At 48.6% G+C, this 15391-nt stretch overlaps 1 protein-coding gene across 1 annotated transcript; it reads left to right on the plus strand.

Moving 5' to 3' along the window:
• The first annotated feature begins 3701 nt into the window (after positions 1-3701).
• Positions 3702-6116, plus strand: LOC112900815 (probably inactive receptor-like protein kinase At2g46850). The gene is made up of 3 exons (XM_025969610.1): positions 3702-4539; positions 4636-4719; positions 4805-6116. Exons 1-3 carry the CDS (start codon positions 3702-3704, stop codon positions 5836-5838), a joined length of 1956 nt encoding a protein of 651 aa, XP_025825395.1. The 3' UTR covers positions 5839-6116.
• Positions 6117-15391: the final 9275 nt, after the last annotated feature.

The following is a 15391-nucleotide window of genomic DNA, read 5'->3' on the forward strand; positions in this document are numbered from 1 at the left end:
GTGCTTTATTTTTCCAACACGAATTGCGGCGGCTTATTTTACAGCAGCCGGTGGTGCAGTGGTGCTGCCGGCCCGGGGCGGCTGCAAAAGCTTTGCCCGGCTCCGGCTCCGTCTCCGTCCATCGCTTCTACATTTTTCTATCCCGCGCGTGCGGCGGCGGCGGCGTTCGGCCATTCCGCGCCCACGGTAGGCGGCCGTGGACTGGAACCTATCGTTCCATCTCGTGAAAGATCTTTTCCTTGTCATTCAGGAGACGGGGAGAAAGATAGCTGATCGGACCCAGCGATCCAAGCTACGAAAATTTTGTTCCGTAGGATTATTCGGTGGTTGAATGATCAGAGTCATAGGCCCGTAGCGAGCAATGCCCTTGCCGTATTCTCTCGGATGTCATGCACTTTGGTTGGTACGGGAGAAATGCCCGGTCGTGTCTCCTGTGTACTCTCAACTTTGTGGGAAAGAAAAGGGTGTCATGTGTTGGCACAGCGCAGTGTACGTAAGCCAATGTTTTTATTTTTTTGATTTTTTTTTAAATTACACAGTACAACTTAGATACTCACAACGTATGCACACTCATCTTTATAAATATACGTACGCAAACCCTACCTCTATGAGTATCTTTGAAGACTGAACCGGCAAATTCTCGAGATTGACGAAGTCACCGCATGCGCCTCGCTGTCGACGGGAACGCCGCTTACCACTGAAAGCACAACGCCGTTAAATCGTAGAAAATTCGCTCCCACGGGAGGTCAGAACCCAGAACTTGAGGTGCTATGAGACTTTTGTAATCTTGTAACCACAAGGGAAAAGCCATTATTTTTGTTCAGCGATAACAATTAAGAACCCATGCATGCATTACTTGTGAGGTCAAATATACAGTTACATATTTATATTTGTGGGCCCTATCTGAAAAGAAGAGAATTACAATGGGATTGCTAAAGCGAGAAAAATACCTTTTGGCTTTCCGCTCTCTTTTCATTTTGTTTCATGGCAGCCATCTTTTTCGAAATTAATTGCTACCTTTTCTCTTTGATTGCATTTTGTATAAGCTGATTCTTTTACCTGAGCATCTTGCATCTTGGTGCGACCGTGTTTCATGCAAAGCTTTGCAATGTGTGTATATATATATAGTAGTACGGTGGGCCCGTGCACCTCACGATGGACGTACAGAAATGCTACCTGAACGAACATATAGTAGTGCTGCCAGGACCTGTTCCTTTCCCTTTCATGACCACATACCCACTTAACCACAATAGTATATTTATATTATCGGCGCCTTTCTTGAGGTTTTCATACGCAGGGAATACGAGAAATTAAAGCGCGCGCACCATACCCAGACATGTGTGCCTTTTTTTTTTCTAAAAACAAATCCAGACATGTGCGCGGTGCTCTCTTGAGAAACATCGAACGCAAAATTAGAAGGATCGACAGGTGCAAACGTGACAGGTGTGCCGCTGCTTTTCGTTTCGGAGCCTCTCTTTTTCTTTGCTTTGCTTTTCGCGAAATGGACGTTTAATGTTTTTGTGTTCGTACTAATAATGCCGATGAAAATGAAATCGACAAGTCTGGCTGCCGACTACTCTCAACGCTCTGAGGAAAACATGATATTCGTTCTGCTGAAAGGAAAAATATTTGATATTTGAACTTGAAATGAGAGTGGCTCCGGTGGGTGGTGACCTGAATTTGAAACACTTGTAGCGTTCCCACCCAGAGAGCGCCGTGTTGGCTGGGCCTGATCATGTTCGCCTTAAATGGGCCACCTGCAACGATATGGAAAAGATCTGGCCCGGGTACATAAAGCTAAAAAGTAGTGCAGGCCAGGCCCGTTTTTGTCTTGCCGGTTTCGAGAGTGAACTAACCCCAGCCCATTAGAAAAAGGGTCAGACATAGCAATTCGTTCGCACGGGAGAGAGACCCACCGCCCAGCCCACGAGCGAGACGGGCACCGGGTGCCACGCTGGGCATCATCGGGCTTTGGAGGCCGAGAGAGAGATTCCGCGCCCCGATAGCGTACGAATCATTTCATCTCCTCAATTGAAAACGAGGATGCCGTACCAAGTTGCCGCGCGCGCGAGGCGCACACGACGCGCAGACCGAAGCCCACCTCCACCTACTTGCCCACCGGCGGCGGCGGGCACGAGCGCCGCGAGGCCCCCTGACTGACGTGTCGCCCTCGGCACCGCGGCGCGGCCGTGCCGGTCTCGAGGCCGCTCCGGAACTGGCCCCGTCAAGCTCCCCCTCGGAGAAGCGCGCGCGCGAGGCGGGGGCCGCTAGAAAAAGCCTTTCCGGCTCCGGTCTCCGACATGCCCCACGCCCGCCCGCGCGCTCCCCCACGCCACCGCCTCGGCCCGCGCTTCCGCTTCGCTCCTCCCCTCCTCTGCACACGCTCGCTCGTCGTCTCCGCTACCCCTGCAGCCTGTAGACGAGAGTCCGGCCATCCCCCTCCGGAGCTTACTAGTAGTGGTAAGCGTTTGCGCTGCTCGCGTGGCGGGAGGAGGCGGCGGCTGTTGCTCACCGCGCGCCGAGCGCGGCGGGACGGACGGCGACACCTACGGCTGGCAAGGGATCCCCTAATCATTGCGGCGAGGCTGAGATCCTTTTCGTGATATGATAAGCGTGTTCGGTGTTCTCCCCAGCTCGGACCTCCGCGCTACCTGGAACCTTGATGCGAACAAATACTTGTGTGTACAGGCCAGCACCAATGGAAATAGTAGGAAGAGAGACGGGTTGCCTGGGGATGTACATGCTCCATAGGATCTAGAAAGATCGCCACCATTTCAAGTGCAAGTTGGAGCCCCGGGACCTACCAATGAGGCGCACGGGGACGGTGACCAAATTTGATCATGTGGCCCTTTCTAACATGGTGGATGGAATATGTATAAAAAGAAAATATCCGATTTACACCATCAAACTATCATAAAAATCTGATTTTCGATCTTCAACTACAAAACCGGATAATATAGACCATTCAACTGTCAAAACTCAATAAATTTCGACCTTTAGGTGATTTCGAATGTGATTTTCTATTTTATGAAAATTAAAAATATTCAATTTTAAACCAAAAAATTCATAAGTAATTTATTTTAAATCAAAAAATATAAAAATATTTATAATAAGTAATTCATAACTTCTTTTTCCGTGGACCATTGCACATGGAAATGCATAGTTGGATCACATTAATTTGCTGAAGAAATTGGCTTAATTTTCTACAGCGCCAAGCTAAGCAGCAGTGCAGAACAATCTATGTTTATGCGCCGCAATGCAGAACAATATGTGCTGGGTCGCCAAATGTTCATCTCCACATTTTTTGAACTTGTGTATGGAGTGTACATTGGGAAACAATTTGAATTCTATGAACTTTAACACAATAGAAAAAAAGCGAAAAGAAAACCTTCAAACTCAAGTCACCATTACTGTTGCGGCACCTATCTCGGAGCGCCATGGAAATGCGCAAGCTCAGCCTCCTAACAAGCTCAAGCACCACCCGCTGGCGCGTGGGCTCCGCGCCGAATCCGGCGCCAACAGTCGTTGGCAGCCGTTGGCCGTTTGATTGCCGAGCACTCGAGCTCCCGCCGGGAAACAGGTCTTCCACGCCCCCTCAGCCCCGCGCACCAACCGAAGTGCAGCCCCCAGCTCCGTCCACCTACAGGCTACAACTACCCGGCAACACTACGCTGGACCTGGAGCACTCGATCTCAAGCAGCATGGCGCGCGTCCGCGACCGCCCACCGCCACCCATGTTGGCTCCTCCTCTGCCACCGCCCGGCCTCCGCCTCCTCCTTATCGTCCTCCTCGCACTCGCAGCCTCCGCCGCGCAGGGCGCCGACACCGGCGGCTGCGGCGGGGCCGACCGCTGCGGCGACCTCGTCCTCCCCTTCCCGTTCCATCTCAACTCCTCCGCCTGCGGGGGCGCCGGCGCCAACTCCTCCCTCTTCCGCCTCTCCTGCAGCGGCAACGCCACGCTCACCCTCCCGCTCGGCTCCGCCACCTTCCGCGTCCTCGCCTTCCTCCCCTCGGGGTCGCTCCTCCTCGACTACGCCCCCGCGTCGCCGGCCCCGTGCGACGCGGCGTACGCGCCCTTCTCGCGGCCGACCTCCCCGGCGGCCGCGCTCGACGCCGCGCCCTTCCTCGCCGTCACGCCGGCCAACGTGCTCCGCCTCTACGCCTGCGAGGATTCCTCGCTCTGCCGCGCCGGCTGCGACGACGTCACGACGTGCGGCGGCAAGTCCGGGTGCTGCTACCCGCTGTCGGACGGCAGCGTCTGGAAGCCCGGGAACGGGCTGGGCGTGTTCGCGGACTACGGGTGCCGGGGCTTCTCGAGCTGGGTCAGGAACCGGACGGCGTCGGCAGGGGCGGCGGGCGGGGTTGTGAGGGGAATCGAGGTCGAGTGGGCCGTGCTGAGGGGCAGCGCCATGGCGAAGTGCGCCGATGGCGCGGCGCTCGTGAACGCCACGGCGCTGCACGACGGCGTACGCTGCGCGTGCGCGGCGGGTCTCGTCGGGGACGGCTTCGCACAGGGCACAGGCTGCTCCAAAGGCACATGTAAGTATACTGCTGCTTGGATCGATCTCTACTCGGACGATCGACGTGCCATGCCGACAAACCATTGCTCAAATGTGTGCGCATGTGTGTACACAGCCTGCAGAAATGGTGGGCAAGCAAGTGACGGCAGGGCTTGTTGCCAGGGACGGTTTTGCTCCAAGAAGGCAGTTGTTCTTGCTGGTACGCGGTCATCACACACACTGCCCCTGTTTGATCAGCCAGATTTTTTTTTTAAAAAAAAACGATTTCCGCTGCGTGTGCACAGGATTTTTCGTTTCGCTGTTCTTCCTCGCGGCGGCCGTCTCGTTCTGGCTGTTCCTGAGGCAGCCGTCCAAGGACAGCCGGTGGGATCTCGACCCGGCGTGCATCCCCAATATCCTCCGCAGCGTGTGCGACACGAAGCAGTTCACGTACGAGCAGCTGGAGGAAGCGACGAAGAGGTTCGACAGCGAGAAGGCCGTGGACACCGTCGACGGCACGGTGCACGCCGGCGTGCTCGACGACGGCTCCCTGGTCGCGGTGCAGAGGATCGGCTACGAGACGCAGGCGAAGCTGAGGCTGGTGCTGGACCGGATCGAGCTCCTGTCCGAGATCTCCCACCCCAACATCGCCCGCGTCGTGGGCTTCTGCCTCGACTCCAGCAACGCCCTACTGCTGGTGCACGAGCACTTCGCCGGCGGCACGCTGGAGGAGCACCTGCGCCAGATGAAGGGCCGCGTCCTCAGCTGGTACCACCGGGTCAATATCGCCATCGAGCTCGCCAGCGCGCTCACGTACCTGCAGGCGCACGAGACCGCCCCGACCTTCCTCCACGACCTCAAGTCCAGCGAGATCTTCCTCGACACCGACTTCACCGCCAAGATCGCCGGCTACAAGCTCACCAGGCCGGCGACGTACTACTCCGCGTCGCACGACCAGGACGTCGTGTGCAACTTCGGCCACCTCCTGATCGAGCTCCTGACGGGGCTGAGGCAGCAGATCCCGTTCGACTTGGTCGCGCCCAAGGTGAGGGAGGGGAGGCTCCACGAGGTCATCGACCCGACGCTCCTGTCCGGGAAGCAGCTTCCGGCGTCGCACGACGAGGTGAGGAAGATGTTCGAGCTCGCCGTCCGGTGCCTGTCCGGCGCCGAGAACGGGCTGTGCATGCTCGCCGTCGCCAAGGAGCTGATGCACATTCTCAGGGACAACAACGGGAGCAGCAGCAAGATCGAGATCTCCCTCGAGGAGACGTTCTCGAGCTCGAGCCTGCTGCAGATGATCTCCATGTCGCCGGACACCCTGCATCACCATCTTCCGTGAAGGCAGACGATGATCCGTCCTTGTTAATATCCAGAGCAGGTCTCAGTGAGGCCTCTCCCCTGCTGAAGCAGCTCTGCTCATCTGCTGTTTCAAAGTCTTGTGCATGCTTTTCCTGCCAATGTTTGGTTGGCACAGTGTAACCGATCGGGCGATTGGCAAATGTTTACTGCACTCTAGAGCAGTACCGCGACGCGTGTGATGCCTGCGGAGACGCCTTACGATGCAGTCAATGTGATCCAATCTTTATGGTTCCCAAGAACTTCCATCTGAATATGTAACTTGGCTCTTTGCACATAGTGGCGCGCGAAAAAATTCTTGGGCAAGGCAGCTGTAGCAATCTTTACAGACATCAAGTACAGACACTTGCAATCTTTACAAGTGCAGGTACTTGCAATATTCGTGAGAAAGTTTAAATGCATGAGACAACCGTGCACAATAATTCAGACTGCATGGGACAAACTATATGAACCAAATTCATGGAATTCGTGCTCAGATTCAGTAAAGAACATACATGGAGCTCGTGACACGGATCGACATGTCAAAAGATTTTTCCTAAAAAAACATATCACAAGATTTTGCATTCAGAACTTACAGTTCTAGATCAAAACATTTAGATAGAAATGCGCTCTAAATCAGTAGCAGAAAATGACGAATAAATAGGGCGAGCAAAAAAAACGAGACGGGTAGAGGCAAGACAGCCTTCCCGTCTCGTTCTTTTTTTTTAATAAATAGGGCGAGCCCACTAGTCTTCCTAGCCTTGCCCAGTTTTTAAACTAGCACGGTGCAATCTGTCTCCTGCACTTCCTTAGAAGTCCTACCAGCATTGCAAGCTAAATAAGCAAACACATCAGATTTCGGCAAACTAATTTGTGCAGCATTTGAATCCCTGTGGCTTCTTAACGCTGGAGTCTGGACAAAGCTCGGCTAATAATGGCAGTGGCCTCGATGCACCTGTTGACGCAGTGTGATGCGCAACTTCCCTCACTTCTGCTGAGGCTTGTATCAGACTAGGTCACACACTTTGCAAAGCACTTGTTTCCAACAGTCTGAATCACCTGCAGGCATTACAGCTAGCACTACAGAAAGTAAATAGCTGCCTACATTCAGAACAATGTAAAAGCCAAGTGCAGCAACAGGTCATGGATAGGAACATTCAGAATAATGTATAAAATTCTCACTGAGTAGTTATAGCAAGAACATCTTGTATTACCCAGGCAGCCAGAGCCTAGGGCCCACGCTCCGCGGCGGCACGGCGTCCCGCGGGCCGAGCCCCTTGGACCATCTTGTACTGGGCCGTGTGGGCTTAAAAGCATTAGAAAGATCGTATTTCACCCGGCCTGATTTCATGTCCTGTTTACTCCGCTTCATCTTCCCCACCTGGCAAATGGCAAGGAGGCAAGTATAGACCGACACAGTGCCGCGTAGCACGACAGCGATGGCGCCGCGTCCGCGTCAACCGGGGACAGCGATGGAACGAGCGGGACGAGTCGAACTGGTAGCCCTTGGACGCTACCGCACGGAGAATGTCGCGTTGCCATCGGCGATCTCGAGCTCCCATCTCATCTCCCCTCCCCCGTGTCAAATCTTGGCCCTGCGTGCATAGGCGTAGCTCTAGCCCCTTGATCCCCTGGCGCGACAGCGAAGGGTGTCGCTGCTTTCCCCGCCAGGTCTCCTTCAGGATGGGGGGACGCTCGCCGCACTTGCGCCCATCCGCGCGATCCCGGCCGCGTCACGTGACCATCGGATCGAACCGCACTAGGATCGCGTCTGAGCTCGACGCCTTGCATCCGCGCGTGGCGTCGCGGTCGCACTTGGCCCTCTGTCGTGCGTGGCCTGATAGGTGGCGCCTGCGCGCGCGCGCCGGTCGCCCTCACGGCCGGCCGGCAACTGCATGCCATGGCACGATCCACGCCGCTCGCTCCATGATCTATCTTAGCTTGATGAACCAGAAGCAGCAGCAGCGGCGGCGGCAGTGGAGAGGCGTCGTCGTGGTTGCTGGCGACTGGCGAGGCAAGTACGGGGAGGCACTGGCGAAGCGGATCGGGGGCGGACCGGTGGGCACTGGCCGCGCTGCGCTTTCCACGCGCGCGGGCGCGGGGCATGCAAAAGCCTGCGGCGCGGCGCCCCTGTGTGGTGGGCTGCGGCTGCGACGCGAACAGCTCAAAAGCGGCCGGATTTAATAGAAAAGGGGAGGGGGAAGGTGGGAGGATGCAAAGCAGGCCATGGCCAGGAGGGGGGATCAGGCCGGCGAGAGGAGACGCGTGTTCATGAAAGCAACGGCGCATGCATGGCTCTCTGCTGGTGGCTCCTGCGCCCGTCTCCTGATGGCTTGCTGCGCTGCATGCATGCCAAGGGCGTCCATGCCCCGGCACTGTGTATGTGCGAGTGCTTCGCTTAGCGCGGCTGCTTCCGCGTCTGAACCTGGTGTTGGGAGAAAGCTTCCTGCTGCGCACGCTGCAGTGCAGGGCTCTCTCTCCCCTGAGGATTCGCTAGCTGCCAGACCTGGACAGGAAGGCAGTAGGTGATTTGATTTACAGACATAAATCCATGATCTGCGGAACATAATGTAGATTTTTCGTAATCAATTTTGACGACGCAAATTAAATGCAGGAGTATGTAGGGGCACACATACTGACATGTAGTAGTATGGATGTACTGGCTGGCCCATCTCAGCGCATGGACCAAGAGTGGATCGATCCAGCGACTCTACTCAGGCCCAGCCTGTGCGCTCGACATATATTTCTTTCGTCTTGCCTGCGTTCTCCAATAATTTCCTTCGTTTTTTTTTTTGAGGAAGTCCAATAATTTCCTTCGTGACGAGGAGGAAGGAGAGGGAGACGAGATTCATACAGGACCACTGCCGCCGACTGCTCCGGGCCGGGCCCACGTGTCAGGACCAGGCTATAGGCCTTTCGAAGATGGGCCCCCTTCTCCAGCTACCCCCAAGCGGCTCGTGGCATCTTCGGTCTAGCTTTGAGCCTTTGCCTGGCGGCCTCCCCCGTCTTTCTGCCGAGCCGTCGTTTTCACAGCTGCATCCCTTTCTTGCTAACCACTACTAAATCTCATCTCTCTCCTCTTCGCCTTCTTCGCCAGAAGAAATCTCGATCGGCAGCCGTGCTGTGCCGCGTTCGTTATCCCCTCCCGCGCGCGCCCGTCCACGGCGAGCAGAAAAGCTCCCTGAAACTTTCCATCCCCGTAGCTTTTCACCGCCACTGCACGCAGCAGCAGGCAGCACAAACAAGCACTCCCCTCCGTCCCGCGTCGTCGATCGATCTCGCTGTCTCCTGTGTCCGGCCCTGACCGGCGCAGGCGTGTGCATGCATGCGGCGGGCGTGTTCGCCAGCGCTGGCGGCTTTGGGTGCGCACCCTGACAGGCACTGCGGCAGCGGCAGCGCCATGCGACTTTGTCTCTTGCACTGCCGTCGCATCAGACAGGATTCAACCGCTTGCTTCTCCCCGGTCGATCGATCGAGACGACGACCCTGCAGGCCCCTAGGTTTGGTAAAAGTTAGAGGCTTAAAGCTAGACAGAGAGAGATACTACGCACGGGTACGTAGTAAATGTAAATGTACCTGTCCGGAGCAGCCGAGCTACTACGTGCATGCATCTCCCTCCTGAGTACTACGGGTACGTACTACGTGTACCGCGGCCTTTAGTTTTTACCGGGGCATAAACAAGTGCGTTAATAATTGGACACATCGATCAGGCCGCTGGATGGATCCACTCCTAATTTGGGTTAAGTACATAGCTTGCCATGTGATCGCGCTTGCTAGCTGCTGATGAGAGATCCTTGCCGACATGAGATAAAAACTGCCGCCAACACTAGACGGTTGACGCGGCATACACTACTGAAGATATTCAGACACATGCATCATCATCAGATTAGTTTCATGTTAACTAGCCAGGTTCAGGGTAAGTGCACAACAGATAGCAAGCATCATGAGTGTAGTGTGGAGTCCTAGCTCGTACTGTATGTAGTAGCAAGCACACGCATTCATACTGCTACAAACAAAAGGCTCTGGTGGTGATATATATGGGCACACATAAATTAAAGCTGCCAGGGCCGGCCTGCGCTTAGACTAGTTGTCTTGCGTCTTGGGCATGGACATGGACTCGCTGCCTGCCTAGCCGGCTACTCCTACCATGCCGCCGTCCTTTAGCGGCTTCAGTTTCTGGCCGGTATCCATCAGAGCTCAGGGAGCAGCAGCTCACGCATCGGCATGACTCATCAAGGAGCTAGGTGCGTGGCGTGGCAGCTCTTTTCGAGCATTTTTCTCGGAGCGTGTGGCCGCCAAAGGCTGGGGCACTTGTCGCGCTCATGTTTGCTGCTCGTACCGAGCTATTATTCTGGAGCCCCTCCGGAGTACAGCGTGCTGTGGATTCGTGTTGTGGGACGTACTGCTGCTATACTATGGTAATATCTTGTGTGCAGTGGTGGATGTCCATCATGTGTCAGTTTGCTCGGTAGTCTTGTAAAATTTGCTGAACGGAAAGTCCAAAAATGAATGAGCATCATGCTGGTATGTTAAGTTAGGTACAAAGTTCTGAAAAGCTCACTTTGACTGACTTTAAGAACACAGCGGCTTTCTAAAAGTACTTAGTTGTTCTGATTTTCATGAGCATTTGTTAACTGGAAGCATCTTTTTTTTCTATTATATATAGTAAAAACATGACAAATCTAAGGGAATATTCTTAATTATATCTAGCATGCCATAGCATAACATTCACAAACAGAGTATAATAGAAGTTATCTCAACGAACTCGGCTGTGGTTCTTGGTGGCCTGATCATGGCACAAAAGCTTGGAGATTGGGCAACCTGGTTTTCTATTGAAACCTGGAAGAAAGAGAATTTGTACCTGAATTTTGACCAACCAACTTAGCCATTTTGCCAATATATATGTGTGTCACAACAGTGGAAACAATGGTATGCACATCTTTATTGAGGGAGAGATTACAATATATGAATTCGGAGTGCCGTTACTCAATGGCTTAAACAGTTCCTTTGTGGTCCTAGTCGTGCTAACTTCACGGTTAGCGACACAACTCGCAAATTAAACACCCCAATGCGCCTCAGAAATTTGGACTGCATGAATCAGAAGATCTACAAAAATATTCAGCCCTAGAGATGGTGCAAAAAGTAGATAAATGAATAAATATGAAATACAACTCGATCTTTAGCAGTGTTGTGCATTTAGCAATGTTTCTAAATAATTATATTGTCTTCAAAATAGTTTCTAAAATATTACATCTTTGTTCATTTTTTACGTATTCAATATTGGTACTTATTAGTGGTGAAATTATTTGTACTAGTCCATCATTTACCCGAGCTTCTCCATGGACTAGTAATTTTGAGAGAGACAAGTATTAGAAGTTCATGAGAAGATTAGGATCCATATCTAATAATCAAAATTGTTTAGCTCTCTCTCTCTGTCTAAATATCATAACATAATATTTATATAGGTATCTACTTATCTTTATTCGATCATGATAGACTCTAGTTAGGATACACTTTTTTCATCCACAATTGTAGTTTTCTTCACATTTGTCGCACCTGTTATGTGTTTTACATGTGTTAGTTTGACTAAACCTTAAATTACAATTATTAATTTAGTACGAAAGTCGGTATTCTCATCGTTTTTTTGCATATATGTATATATGGTCTACATGGTGACACGTGATGTATACCTAATGCTAGTTATTTTTTATATTAATTATGGAAAAATAGATAATTTAAAATTATATATTGGTGTAATTTTAATCTTTTTATAATAAAATATGTAGGTAATATTAATACAACCTTAGGGGTACTTTAGATTATTTTTATAGTGACATAGGTGGATAATTCAAATTAACATGAGGGGTTATTTTTCATAATGACAAATGAGAGTTTTTTTAAAAAAACATAATAGATACTAGGGCTATTGTTACCCAAGTTGATTATAGTCTAACGGATTTGTGGCTAGATGCTTTGGATTTTTTGTGTAAATTTCTCTAATTTTTTTCATAGTGTGCCCCCTACATATTAACATGGATGCCCCAAAAGGAGCCAAATAGTAAGATTGGTGACCATGTTTTCCAAAACAAAACTCTTTTATGACTAGAGATCAACCACGATGCAGATGAGCCAAAATTATTTCAGTTTGTTAAAAGTGAAGGAAACCCGTTCAAAGTATAGAATAGATGTACCTAGCTAGATAAAAGAATTTAGGCAATTGACGGTAGTCAAATTTGATTTGTTTTGACATCTAAACCACAAAAGACTATAATTTCTGAAGATTGACAATGATCTAATTATTCAAGTCTGTTGGTATACCTCAAGGACCATACCGTTTACATAGCAAACACACAATTCGTCAGATGACCATATTCCAGAATCCGGAGGACTCCGGAGGGTTTTACCTTCACACATGTGTTTTACGTAAGACCGTGATGTGATCTGTCAATTACATTGAGCTTCTTAACTATTAATCGCACTCGGATCGGAGTGACCATATACACCTCACAAAAGGCGGTGGAATGCGTTTTTATTTTTAAAAAAATGCGTAAGAAAACTTACCAGTGAAAAAAATGCGTGTCACGTAGTAATACGATACAAAATTACTGTGCCGGCACAAGAGACAATTTACCGAGCCATGCATGCAACCAGGACCTGGCATATTTGTTCAGAAAGTCTAGTCAGAGATATAGTAAAAACGGGCTGCACAGTCATAAATAATATTAAAAGCTACATGCGTAGCATTAGTTACTTGCAATGGCAACACGACTCGAATATGTACTGCATCCATACCACCACATTCTATACAGATGAAATCGACGTGCCGTCGTCTCCTCTTCTATAAAACTAATGTACTACTGCGTACAATTAAGAACAGGAAAATAGAATGAAAGATTTTGCCGGAGTCAAAAAACCGCACCACGATTTGTTTCACAAAAGAAAAGAAAACGTACAACATGATGAAACCTATATCTATGATGAAAATCTATCTATGCAGGGACAAACTTTAATTTCTAGCCAGCAAGTGCTGACTCGATGCACCGACTCAGTAGTACATTAATCTTCAATCTAGTCCGACATTACGCAGGCACAGACGTCTAATGAAAAACTCTATCAAATTAACGAACATGAATTGCATATCAACGATGCTTTGCATATGCCTCATGATGCACATCAAGTTAGCCACTCTAGCTAGCTATTCCCTCCTGGTGTAGACTGTAGTACGTGAGTGTCCATGGTGTTGATCACTGCCTACACGAGGGAACCTTTCTTAATTTGCGTCAAGTCCATCAAAAAGGAGTATTCATGTACTACATGTACTACATGCAGAAACATAAAGATGAGCTGTTGCAACTCGAGCATGCATGTCTATTCGATACTTTTTCTGATGTAAAAGACAAGTATCATGGCTATTCAGAAAGCCAGTAAAGATGAAGATATAAAAATATGTTTCCAGATGTCTATATTTATACTAACTGTTACAAACACATACACACCACAAAGGTCATATCTATCGGTATTCAATTTCAAAAGGCTTGCATGAACCTGGTGTAGCTTTAATTTATCTCTCATAATCTCGTGTCCAACTGCTGATACCAAAGAACATCTAGCTGTTCTAGTTAGCGTGACTAAATGAATTAGACAATCTCATTTTAACTATCTATAATTTTAGGTTCATTTAAAACAACAACTATATCTGGCATTTAAATAAATAACGTTCACATATTCAGGAAACATGCAAATCAAACCTATATGTTGAGGAATGAGGGATGAGATAAAGTATGTTCAGAAATGGTGCATGCAGACTAGCTTATTATAATCTTATAAAGTAGAAGAAATAAGGAGTGGCAATGTATTTTTCACTAGTATATCATTGCTCCATCTCCATTTCCCTAAAATAATGGTAATTCAGTCCAGTCTTTCTGTTTGAAGTTAGCTAGCTTTGCAGAACAAAAGAAAAAAAATCATTTGTATACTGTGCCTACCCGTGTAAGTGAACAGTAAGGGGAATTGAAATATATATTAATATAGAAGTCTAGATTAATAACCCAGGTATCATATATTATCTTCAACTTAGCTTTTATGGTGCTAAAAGGAACATATATATACGCTACAGGCTACAAAAAAAGTATTTAATAAAAACTATATGCAAAAATAGTTTGCTGGATCGTTCGGCATATAGTCAATTAAATCCTATGTTTCTCGGAAGGGAGATAAAAATGTAAAAAAGTAATGGTCGACCATCGAATGCTTCTGATAAAAATGAAGGTAACTTCAAAATTTTAACTGTGAGAATGTCTACACCCCTAGCAAAAGGGTGTGCAACAACCAGCAGCCTCTAGTTTCAAAGGGACAAACTCATCTTTGGATACATGATGATCAATGTTGAACTTATTCAGTTGTGTAGCTACATTAAGGTCTATAATTTTCCTAATTAGTTGAAGCTTTCCAAACGATTATTATAGTTATCAAACATTCAATGATTTGGTTCATGCATATATGATTTATCAACAAATGGGATTTGAAAGAGTTAAGTTGTATTACTGCTGCAACTAAGAAAAGCTTGCAGATTCTGGAATAGCCTCAGGTGCAATCCAAATTCTACTATTTTAGGCTGTTTTCTTCAGAAATATAATGCACAGAATAGTTTGCATAGTGACCCACAACTCTGAGTTATTTGTCAAACAGATGAAATAAAAAATTGGTACCCAGCCATCCAATCTTTAGATACATATCACCCATCAAGGTGTTACTAAGTATATATCTGTACATATACTATGTCATGCATGAATATAAAGTAAGAGGAATGTGCCTGTGTTCAGTGTTCTATACTTGTCCAGGTAAAGAGGGGGGTGCGGAAATTCAGTTTCACTATTAGGAAGAAAAGGATAAATACTACACAATAATTACCATCGCCATTCAGTTATGTTTATGAAATATTGTGTATGTGGTAGAATGTGTGTGTTCTATAATAGTGGCAAAGAGGGTGCAATTGCTACTTGTGACAATAAAAGAAATTGGCTACAGTTCATCTCAAGCTAAGGTTTCTCCTTAAATGTATGAATACACTTGGTTAACCTTAAAATGTTTCTCTCTCTTAGTTACAAATACAAAATGCATTCGATATATTGTATCCAACAATAATAATATTTAGTGGAGGATTACTTCTATATTCTTTGTGAGAGGCCACAAGCTGTTCTACCAAGGATTTCCTGATGCACTCCGATCCCCTAGGCACGTCAGAACCATGTATGAAGTTGGAGGTTCAGCATGGAATGAGTGCAGTAAGTCCAGAAAAGAAAGGCAAATTATTGAACAAACCATATTTAAAAGGGAAGAAAGATGAACAAGCAAACACATGCATGTAGACACTGCTCTTCCCTTTCTTACCTCTCCATAACTCCACATTGCCTTTTCCAGCTTACAACGGACCAAAGGTACTTTTGTCAGTAGACACAGCATCTATACATATCTATTCTGGCCTCACCAGTGCAAAAGGATCCCCCTCCTCCACCTTGCTAGTTATGGATGCCTATTCCCGAGCCAGTACGTGGCCT

This window comes from Panicum hallii, chromosome 7 (assembly GCF_002211085.1).
Source record: "Panicum hallii strain FIL2 chromosome 7, PHallii_v3.1, whole genome shotgun sequence".
NCBI lineage: Eukaryota > Viridiplantae > Streptophyta > Magnoliopsida > Poales > Poaceae > Panicum > Panicum hallii.

Excerpts from the sequence above, each read along its gene's own strand:
- LOC112900815 (XM_025969610.1), top strand. The coding sequence starts at position 3,702 with ATGGCGCGCGTCCGCGACCGCCCACCGCCACCCATGTTGGCTCCTCCT. Across the intron at positions 4,540-4,635 it reads AGGCTGCTCCAAAGGCACAT|CCTGCAGAAATGGTGGGCAA; the intron begins GTAAGTATACTG and ends GTGTGTACACAG. Across the intron at positions 4,720-4,804 it reads GAAGGCAGTTGTTCTTGCTG|GATTTTTCGTTTCGCTGTTC; the intron begins GTACGCGGTCAT and ends GCGTGTGCACAG.